This window comes from Coptis chinensis, chromosome 9, assembly GCF_015680905.1.
Source record: "Coptis chinensis isolate HL-2020 chromosome 9, ASM1568090v1, whole genome shotgun sequence".
Classification (NCBI taxonomy): Eukaryota; Viridiplantae; Streptophyta; class Magnoliopsida; order Ranunculales; family Ranunculaceae; genus Coptis; species Coptis chinensis.
The window spans coordinates 35,718,478-35,729,906 of NC_141464.1; the positions used below are offsets into that span (position 1 = coordinate 35,718,478).

The window sequence follows — 11,429 nt, forward strand, 5'->3', positions numbered from 1 at the left end:
ATATGGGCTCTTTCATAAAGTTTGGGTTGTTGGGCTAACACTTTTACTAATCCTAACAGCTAGTGGAACACATGAGCATGAGGTGGCTTCAGGGGCGGCTCAAGACAATTAGGGGCCCTATGCAAAGTTCAAATGTCAACAGATGCGAGAAATTTTTTTGGTTAGAGAACCCGAGAGAAACGTTGGAGAAGGTGAGGAAAACAAATGGTTATCTAACGTTATTTCATAGATTCAAATGTACGTTATCTAACCTTTAAATAAGGGCTTGAAAAACGATAGTGGGCTGAAAAAAAACCATTGGGCTGAATTATATTGGGGCCCCTTGGGCTGCAGGCTCTAAACAGCTGCCTATTTTACTAGGGGGTTGAGCCGGCCCTGGATGGCTTCGGGATCATGAGGTGGAGGCAGTATGAGATGGAAGATTGAGGTGGCATAGGAGAGGGGGTACGTTGTATGTAGATTGTAGAAAGGGATGATTCTCGGCTCTAGGAAAACAAGAGCCACTTAAAATCTTCGCATAGTCTCTTTACTTTTGTTGTATATTAATTCGAATGAATTGCAAAAACAAACCAATTTCGCCACCGTTGAAGGCTACTAAGTTAATGGTAATACTAAAAAAAATCTGGCTCTTACATGCATCACCAGTATTGTTTACAATGCATCATATCATTTTTGGGTTTAATTCACGTATCATTCCAAATACTCCATTCTTTAGTTCCCCTACATCAATAATCACCTTTCCTACATTCCTGTGCTGTGGCATGTGTTAACATGAAAGCACATTTCCCCTCGAGAGCGTGGTCTTTAATACAAGAGCATTGCCATGAAAATGTGGTCAGCAGCTGCAACATTAACAGGTCATTAATCTCCAATTCCTATTCAGTTCAAATTCCAAAAAAAAATCACGTATTTTCCTACATCTAATCTACAGATGCAAATTCTTGAAGATATCGATCACCTTACAACAAAATACAAAAAAGCAAAAATAAATAATTATAACCAATTAGAAAGCTCACCAGGTTTCCAGTTTACCTTTAGTCAACAATTTAATTAGAATTGACAAAGTTCCATGAGCATAGATAAAAATTAACACGCCAAGAATAAAAAGATGTTTCAGAAGTCAGAACCTTTCGGACTTTCGGTTGTCCAATAGCCAACGGACGCCTGCCCCGACTCCTACATGCACTAGCAAACGCTACCAATCAATGAATTACATTAGCTCCCCAGGCCACTAGTTCTCTAAAGAAAAGGTTGGTTATTGAATAGTGCGCATTCGTTCTTAGGAAAGTTTGATATCACATATATCATTTGACCGACATTTCAATTGCTTTTTTTTGGAGAAGGTATAGTAAGGCTACACGAGCGACCACGTGAGGAGTAGACTACTATGTTGCTCAAGACTTCAGTTCTTTAGCTCACTGAGTTTGGCCTCAAGTTTGGGATGCAGATCAATAGCGGTTACTAGGTTTACCATTTGGTAAGGCAGACACTGTATTCTCATTGTATTCAGCTTTCCTTTACATATACGGTTGAATGGGAACTGGAAAGGGTTATTATTGGGATCGAGTTTGGCTTAGGAGCGAACTGCCTACGTAACTTGCTCTGATTCGGAGGGGAGAGAAGAATCAGGTCCGGCGTAATTCATAAGAGGGGTATTTATAGATGTTGAGAGTGATTCCTCGCCCACCACATGTAAAGTGTATAACAAACGTGGGGTCTCGATTAAGAAGGTGTGCGAGTACTGTCTTTATAGGTCTACTGTGATGATGTGGATTATTAGTCTGGGCAAGTAGCTTTTGCGGCAAGCTTTCGATGGTGGGTGGCGATGATTTGTACATGTACATCTCTGTTCATGATTGCTTCTAGAAGATAAGCTGAGTCACGTTATAGCCTGGTTCGCGTGCTGGTGCAAACTGTTCTGTAACGTTCTCTTAGCTTGGGGACGCAATCTGATTCTACAGGTCGGTGTGGTATTTCCATCATGCTGAGTACACGTCTGATATTCTTGAAGGAGGATATCACTCCCTTACACTCATATTGTTAATTTGATGATCTATAATTCTATGTATCGTAGTCTCTATCCATGGACCTCTTTTGTTGTACAGAAACATCACCAATAGCTCTTTTTAATTTCTTAAGGGCATCTCCAATGGATGGTGTAAATTGTTTAAAGTGTAAAATTTACATTCTAAATATCAAAAACATGTTTCCAATGGGGTGTAAATCCTAGGTGCAGTGATAAGCTAATAGTTAATAAAGGGGGTGGGGAATTCCCCATTCGGCTATTAGTTAATAAACATCTTGGGCGTCACTTGAAGTAACGTCCCAATTAAATAGAAATTCGGACGTCACTTAAACTTACATCTGTTTTATTTTTTTTAGAATTGTAACGTTTGCGACGGGTAAAGACCATCATTTATTGGTTGGTCCAATTTTAATAAACTACGGACGTTACTCAAAGTGACGTACATTTTTTTTTGTTAAACCCCTTGCGACGGACTTTGACCATCAGTTTTTCTCTATTTTTTAATTTTACAAACTCTTAAACTTTGTTGCATTGGGTACCATTTTGGATGTGGAAACTATTAATGTATAAGGGCATCTCCAATGGGGGGTGTAAACCGTATAGAGTGGAAATTTTACACCCCAAATATAAAAAAAACTCTCTCCAATGGGAGTGTTATACTGTAGGTAATAGTGTATTAGCTAATAGAGAGGGTGGGGAATTCTCCCTCTTGCTATTAGTTAATAAAAAGCCCGGGCGACACTCAAACTGATGTCTGAGTGAAATAATTTTCGGACGTCACTTGGAGTAACGTTCCTTTCTAATTCTAAAGTAATTTTTTAACTCGGACGTCACTCGTTTAAATTAAAGAGGGACGTCACTTGGAGTGACGTCCCAGTTTAAAATATATTTTTTTTTACACTCTTCCATTGGGGAGTATAGAGTGTGGATATTTATAAGCTATACAATAATATACAATTAGAGGTGTAAAATCCTAATGGCACCTATGTGGAGCCTAGGTGGAGGTGTAATTTTACACCCCCCATTGGAGATGCCCTAAGAGGGACCATAAAATCCTAATGGCACCTATGTGGCATTTATGTGGAATTGTATATATACACTCTCCATTGGGTAATAAGCATTCATCTGGTCTTGTTACTAGCAGAATAGCAGTAAGTTTGAAGTGTTAAAGTCGACTAATATTACTTCAATAAAAACATTGGCTTTCTAAGGGCATATCCAATGGAGAGTGTATATATACACCTCCACTAAAGTGCCACATAGGTGCCACTAGGATTTTATGGCCCCTCTTACACATTAATAGTTTCCACATCCAAAATGGTATCCAATACAACAAAGTTTAAGAGTTTGAAAAATTAAAAAACCGACGGTCAAAGTCCGTCGAAAGGGGTTTAACCAAAAAATAAATAAAACGCACGTCACTTTGAGTAACGTCCGTAGTTTATTAAAACTGGGCCAACCAATAAATGACGGTCTTTACCTGTCGCAAACATTACAATTCTAAAAAAAAAAAAAACAGACGTGAGTTTAAGTGAGGTCCGAATTTCTTTTTAATTGGGACGCTACTTCAAGTGACGCTCGAGATGTTTACTAATAGCCGGATGGGGAATTCCTCACCCCCTCTATTAGCTATTAACTTATCACCTGGGATTTACACCCCCATTGGAAACATGTTTTTGACATTTAGAGTGTAAATTTTACACTTTAAACAATTTACACCCTCCATTGGATTAGGGCATCTCTAATCGGGTGTAAACCATATAGAGTGGAAATTTTACGCCCCAAATGTCAAAAAACTCTTTCCAATGGGGGTGTTATTATTAGAAGTTGTTCTTCATGACATAGTACAGAGCGCGCCCTACGCTCGTACATAACACCAATGGAGCGCGCCCTGCGCCTCGGGAATGACTAATGTCTAGTAGATATAGCGCTCCCCGCGCCTCGTGTCTCTCAAGTCACACCGACTGTTTTGTTTCTATTTTAACTTGTAATCTTTATTTAGAACTTGTAATCTCTATATAAACAATTGTAATCTCCTTAGAAATCAATCAAGTAAATATTCTCAAATCTCTCTCTCTCTAATTTATCATGGTATTAGACTAATTTTGATCCAAACCCTAACCCTAACCTTTATCAGCTTCCGCCTCCTCTTAATTCTCAATGGCCGACGCCTCCACTCCTAATAATGACTCTCCTCCAGATTCTGATGATTCTTTTTTTGTCCACCACTCAAATAGCCCCACGGCTATCCTCGTATCTCCTCTGTTATCAGGAGACAATTATCCGACTTGGTTACGGTCTATCTCTAGAGCCCTTCGAGCAAAGAATAAGTTTGGTTTTGTCGATGACTCTATAACACCTCCCAACACTCCCAAAGAAAAATCCAAGTGGTCGCGATGTGATGACCTTGTTGCTTCATGGATTCTCAATTCTGTTACTCTAGATACCGTGGCAGCATCCTCTATGCCGACTCTGCATCCGAAATCTGGAAAGATTTAGGTGATCGTTTTTCACAAACTAATGCACCCAAGGTTTTTCAACTGAAGGATTCTGTCACTCTTCTTAAGCAAGACAATCGTCCGGTATTTGTTTATTTCACTTTGCTTAAATCTTTCTGGGATGAATTAAGTTCTTTATCTACTATGCATGCTTGTACTTGTGGTCATGCATCTATTTTTGCCAAAGAGGTTGAAGACGGTCGTTCTATGAAATTCATGCAAGGCCTAGATGCCCGTTTTCAATCCATCCGCAATTAAATTCTCTTGATGGATCCTTTTCCTCGTATGTCCAAGATTTATTCTTTAATCCAACAAGAGGAGAAGCAACAAGAGATTCATGCACTCTCTCTTCCTTCGGCTCCAGACGTCGCTGCCCTGAGTACTCACTTTCAAAAGACCAACTGGGCTTCTTCTTCGAAATCAGGCCCGTCTAAACCTCCGCAGCACAATAATGGTTTGCCTCAGCCAAAGCGCCGCACGCCCTCCGATCTGAGGGCAACCGAGCGCCGCGACGCCGCCCTTTCTCTGCAACCATCGTGAACCGAAGTTGGACATCATATTGGTACATGTTACAAACTACACGGTTATCCACCCAAGCCTGGTCAAGCCAATTCGGTTGCTACAGGCTCCACTTCTCCTGTTTTCTCCAATGAACAATACCACCAACTTCTCAGTTTGCTTGATTCAGGTAGTACAACTTCACAAGCAAATCTGATAGGTATATCTCTCTCGTGTTTTTCTAAATCCATATGGATCATTGACTCTAGTGCTACCAATCATGTTTGTTCGTCATTACATCTATTTTCTCATTACCATGCTTATTTAACACATTATACTCTTAAACTTCCGGATGGCACAGACCATTTAATTACTCATGTTGGTAGTGTTATCCTCTCTCCTCTGTTGCGTCTTGACAATGTTTTGTTTGTTCCCACTTTTCATTTTTACTTGCTTTCCATTAGTGAACTAGTCAAATCTCACCTTATCTCTGTCACGTTCACTAATGATTCTTGTCTTTTCCAGGACCAGTTATCGAAGAAGAAGATTGGATTGGGACGGCTTAATGGGGGACTCTACCATCTCTAAGTAGCTTCCGTTTGCTCATCCCACAACTCCACCACCAATAATTTATGGCATTATCACTTAGGACATCTCTCTTCCACGCCTTTGCAGATTTTAGCTAAGCAGTTTCTTTTCATTTATAGTTCCAATAATGCTACTTGCAATATATGTCCGCAAGCTAAGCAAACACGTTTATCTTTTTCTCATAGTTCAATAATAACTATTAGACTTTTCCAAATGATTCATTATGACATTTGGGGTCCTTTTCATTTACCATCTTATTCCAATGCTCGTTTTTTCTTAACTATTGTCGATGATTTTAGTCGTGCTATATGGATTTATCTTATAACTATCAAATCCGAAATTGCCATGCATTTACAATCTTTTTTTGCCATGGTTAATACTCAATTTCACTCTACAATACATTCACTCATATCTGGCCATAACAACATTGATAACCATTTTCATGAAATCTAAGTCCTTCGATCCAACAATGGATCCGAATTTATATCCCATAACATGCAACAATTTTTTTTTCAAAACATGGGGTTATCCACCAACGTAGTTGCGTTGCTACTCCTCAACAAAACGCTGTTGTTGAAAGAAAACATCGACACTTACTCAACGTTGCACGAGCGTTACGTTTTCAAGCTCATCTCCCATTATCCTTCTAGGGTGAATGCATACTCACCGCAGGCTATCTTATTAACAAAATTCATAGCACCTTGTTAAATGACAAATCACCTCATGAGCTTTTATTTACAACACCTCCCACTCTTGTCCACCTTCGTATTTTTGGTTGTTTATGTTTTGCTCACAACACTTCCATTAAAAATAAGTTTGATCACCGCGGAAAACTTGACATCTTCATTGGTTATCCTTATGCTAAGAAGGGCTATCGTATTTATGATTTATCTTCCAAGAAAATTTATACTTCCCGTGACGTGATTTTCTATGAGAATGTCTTCCCCTATCAAAATTTATCTTCCCAACCATCCCATCTGCCAGTTTATCCCTTACCCATCCTCGACAATGAGACATTCGACCTTCAGTAGTCTCCTATCACTCCAATAGACGGAGCACGCCCGCGCCATCAGCCACCACAAATAGAGCGCGCCTGCGCCCTCCCTACTAACACTCTTCCAACTCGGACAGCTCCGGCCCCTGCGATTTTGGAACTCCCTCAGCCACCACAACCCAACCATCCTACCTCACCTCGATCCCATAGAGTACTTTAACCCCATTCCACTTCTCATCAAAGATTATCACTGTCCTACTCTTACCAAGGCACCTATAGTCCCTCACTCGACCAACCTCATTCACTCGGACTCTAAGGTAACACGTCTTCCGCTCTATATCCTATGGCTCTCTATGTTTCTAACACTAACTTTTCTACTTGTCATAAAGTTTTTTTGTCTAAAGTGTCTTCTTCAGTTATTCCTACATCTTTTTCTCAAGCTGTCAAAATTCCATAATGGAGAGCTGCTATGGCTGCTGAAATTGCAGTTTTGGAACAAAATAACACATGAACTCTTGTTCCGTCATCCTCTCATCATAGGCCTATTGGTTGTAAATGAGTTTTCAAGATTAAATATCATTCAGATGGTTCTATTAATCGTTACAAAGCTCATCTTGTTGCCATGGGTTACAATCAGATTGAAGGCCAAGACTATCATGACACTTTTGCACCCGTTGCTAAATTAGTCAATGTTCGATTACTTATCTCCATTGCTGCTATCAGACATTGGACTCTTCATCAGCTGGACGTCCACAATGCCTTCCTCCAAGGCAATTTGGATGAAACTGTTTATATGACCTTACCTCCTAGATTTGCCAAACAGGGGGAGCACAGGATATGTCGCCTCAATAAGTCCTTATATAGACTCAAGCAGGCTTCTCGACAATGGTTTGCCAAACTATCTACCACTCTTATCACTGCCGACTTCACTCAGTCTAAGTCTGATTATTTTCTATTCATGAATATTTGTGGTTCTGATTTTACATTTGTCCTTGTATATGTGGATGACATTCTGATCACAGACAACAATCCATCTCTCATTCAGAACTTGAAGAAATTTTTAGAAGCAAAGTTCTATATCAAGGACTTGGGATGTCTAAAATATTTCTTGGGTATCGAGGTTGCTCGTTCCAAAGAAGGATCATTTCTTACCCAACGCAAATGTTTTTTGGACATTCTGTCTGATTGTGGTACCACTGGTGGTCGTATTTTTGAGTTCCCTATGGAACAAAACATCAACCTCCATACCAATGATGGCACATTACTTCAGGATCTTATTGTCTATCGTCACTTGATTGGGCGTCTCTTATATCTTACAGTTACACGTCCATATATCACTTATTCTGTAAATTATCTCAGCCGTTTTATGCAGTCCCCACGAATTCCACATCTAGATGCTGCTCATCGTACACTCCGCTATCTTAAAGGTTCGATCAACAAAGGGATTCTTTTATCCGCTAATAGTTTTTACACATCTTTGGTTTCTGTGACTGATTGGGCTTGCTGCCCTGCCACTCGTCGTTCTACTAGTAGTTATTGCACTTTTTTTGGTTCTAGCCCTATATCCTGAAAACAAAGAAACAGAGCACTGTATCCCGTTCTTCTGCTGAAGCCGAATATCGTTCCATGGCTACTTTGGCGTGTGAACTTCAATAGTTGAAGTATCTTCTCTCTGGCTTAGGCATTTTTCATCCTTCTCCGATGAACATGTTCTGTGACAATCAAGCCGCCCTTCATCTTTCTCAAAATCCAGTTTTTCATGAACGAATGAAGCACATAGAATTGGACTGTCATTTCTTACTGCGACAATATACATGCCAAGTTACTATCTCCTATGTTCATTCCATCCTTAGATCAGGTGGCTAATGCCTTCACTAAACCTCTCGGCAAGGACACCTTTCTAAGATTGATTTGCAAGTTGGGAGTTCTTGACATTCACTCTCCAACTTGAGGGGGAGTATTAGAAGTTGTTCTTCATGACATAGTACAGAGCGCGCCCTATGCCTCGGGCATGACCAATGTCCAATAGATATAGCGTGTCCCGCGCTCTGCTCCAGTACAAACAAAGCGCGCCCCGCGCCTCGTGTCTCTCATGTCACATCGACTTATTTGTTTCTATTTTAACTTATAATCTCTATTTAGAACTTGTAATCTCTATATAAAAATTGTAATCTCCTTAGAAATCAATCAAGTAAATATTCTCAAATCTCTCTCTCTCTCTAATTTATCAGTTATACCATAGGCAATAGAATATTAGTTGATAGAGAGGGTGGGGAATTCCCCCTCTCGCTATCAGCTAATAAAAAGCCCGGGCGACACTCGAATAGACTTCTGAGTAAAAACAAATTCGGACGTCATTTGGAGTGTCGTCCCTATCTATTTCTAAAGTCACAATTTAAAAAATTTAAACTCGGACGTCACTAGAAGTGACATCCCACTTTAATTTAAAGAGGACGTCACTTGAAGTGACGTCTGAGTTTAAAATTGAACTTTTTTACACTTTTCCATTGAGAACAATAGAGAGTGGATATTTATGGACTCTACAATAATTTACAATTAGAGTAGTAAAATTCTAATGGCATCTAAGTGGCGCCTATGTGGAGGTGTAATTTTAGACCCCATTGGAGATGCCCTAATGTTAAAAGGACTGAAGCTTCTAAACTTTCAGTTTCTGCAGTATGCAAAAATAAGGAGCTGACACTGACACACAAACCACAAGCGCGCATTGTTGATACACCTTCCTTTGCCTACCCAGTTCTTGGGGATACTGATTCTTCCACAAGATCGGCAGTTACCATATGTTTAGGAAAGGCATCATTCTTACACAGTAAATCTTAAGTTTAAGAAAACCAAGTTCAATAGACACTAGACTCTCACTACTGGGAGTCGATCACAACTCACAGACAACTAAATAATTATGTGGTTTGATTTGCCGCAATCCTTGAGTTAAAATGTTGAATAGTCGGATTCCACTCTAGTCTGATAACATATCACAAAATACAATGCATAAACAATATACTGAATAACCAGCAAAATAAATGAAGACAACAACTGCTGAAGCCGAAAACCGTAGCACATTTATTTATGAATCATGAATACAAGTCAGAAACTGCAAAAGTACAAGTACTTCATAATAATCCAAACAAAACAAAAACGACTAATCAGAAACCACCACGGAGACGGAGCACAAGGTGAAGGGTCGACTCCTTTTGGATATTGTAATCAGCAAGGGTACGCCCATCCTCGAGTTGCTTACCAGCAAAAATGAGACGCTGCTGATCAGGGGGAATCCCTTCTTTGTCCTGAATCTTAGCTTTAACATTGTCAATCGTATCACTGCTCTCCACTTCCAAAGTTATAGACTTCCCTGTAAGAGTCGTCACAAAAATCTGCATCCCACCACGAAGACGCAAAACCAAATGGAGGGTCGACTCTTTCTGAATGTTGTAATCTGCAAGAGTCCTTCCATCCTCCAACTGCTTTCCCGCGAAGATCAACCTCTGCTGGTCTGGAGGGATGCCCTCTTTATCCTGAATTTTGGCCTTGACGTTGTAAATGGTGTCAGAGCTCTCAACTTCCAAGGTGATCGATTTACCAGTCAAAGTCTTAACAAAAATCTGCATGCCTCCCCTCAATCGGAGCACTAGGTGAAGGGTTGACTCCTTCTGGATGTTATAATCTGCTAGAGCCCTCCCATCTTCCAACTGCTTTCCCGCAAAGATCAACCTCTGCTGGTCTGGAGAGATACCCTCTTTATCCTGAATTTTGGCTTTTACGTTGTCAATAGTGTCAGAGCTCTCGACCTCCAACGTTATGGTTTTCCCAGTCAAGGTCTTAACAAAGATCTGCATTCCTCCCCTCAATCGGAGCACAAGGTGAAGAGTTGATTCCTTCTGGATGTTATAATCGGCAAGGGCCGTCCTCCAATTGCTTTCCAGCGAAGATCAAACGTTGCTGATCAGGTGGAATGCCCTCCTTGTCCTGGATCTTAGTTTTGACATTGTCGATTGTATCGGAACTCTCGACCTCCAACGTGATGGTTTTACCAGTCAAAGTCTTAACAAAGAATTGCATGCCTCTCCTCAATCTTAAAACTAAGTGAAGAGTGGATTCCTTCTGCATATTGTAGTCAGCGAGAGTTCGTCCGTCCTCAAGCTGCTTTCCAGCAAAGATCAAATGCTGTTGGTCAGGAGGTATTCCCTCCTTGTCCTGTATCTTAGCCTCTTAGCCTTGACGTTGTCAATAGTGTCTGAACTCTCAACTTCTAGAGTGATGGTCTTTCCAGTAAGGGTTTTTACAAAGATCTGTATCTGTGATTGAGTCATTGAGAAAAGATTGAGAAGAGGTGTAATTTTTAGAATCGCTAGAAAATTTTGAGGATGGATTCCTGTTATGGTCGTGTATATATAGGCTTTTGTTGGCCGACTAAGAGTTTGCCTCGGTAATAAGTATTGACTCAGAATTTGGACTTTTGGTGACCCGACTACTTCGCGGATTTGATTCAAGAAATTGGTCCCAAGACCCAATTTGGTGTTAAAACAACTCTCCAGGTAGCTTTACAACCAAATCCGAAGTTATAATAGCCCACAAAATCATATTTCAAATACAAATAGCCCACAAGGACAAAATTGTTTGGCCCGAGACTTGACACCACCGATGTCGAACACGACAAAAAAGAAGCGAAAGACCGTGCAACGCCCCAAATCTCAAACAATATCATACCTAAGATAAATGACTTTTATAGTAAAAATTTCGAAAGAGTCTCCTTTCTATTTTCAACATTTCATAAATATAATAACCTGTCATAATCTGAAAATTTAATAAG

General features: G+C 40.1%; 1 protein-coding gene across 1 annotated transcript; it reads right to left on the reverse strand.

Moving 5' to 3' along the window:
- Positions 1 to 9,659: 9,659 nt before the first annotated feature.
- LOC147475751 (polyubiquitin 11-like) lies at positions 9,660 to 11,002 on the reverse strand. The gene has a single exon (XM_086584988.1). It carries the CDS (start codon positions 10,453 to 10,455, stop codon positions 9,766 to 9,768), a length of 690 nt encoding a protein of 229 aa, XP_086441114.1. The 5' UTR covers positions 10,456 to 11,002; the 3' UTR covers positions 9,660 to 9,765.
- Positions 11,003 to 11,429: the final 427 nt, after the last annotated feature.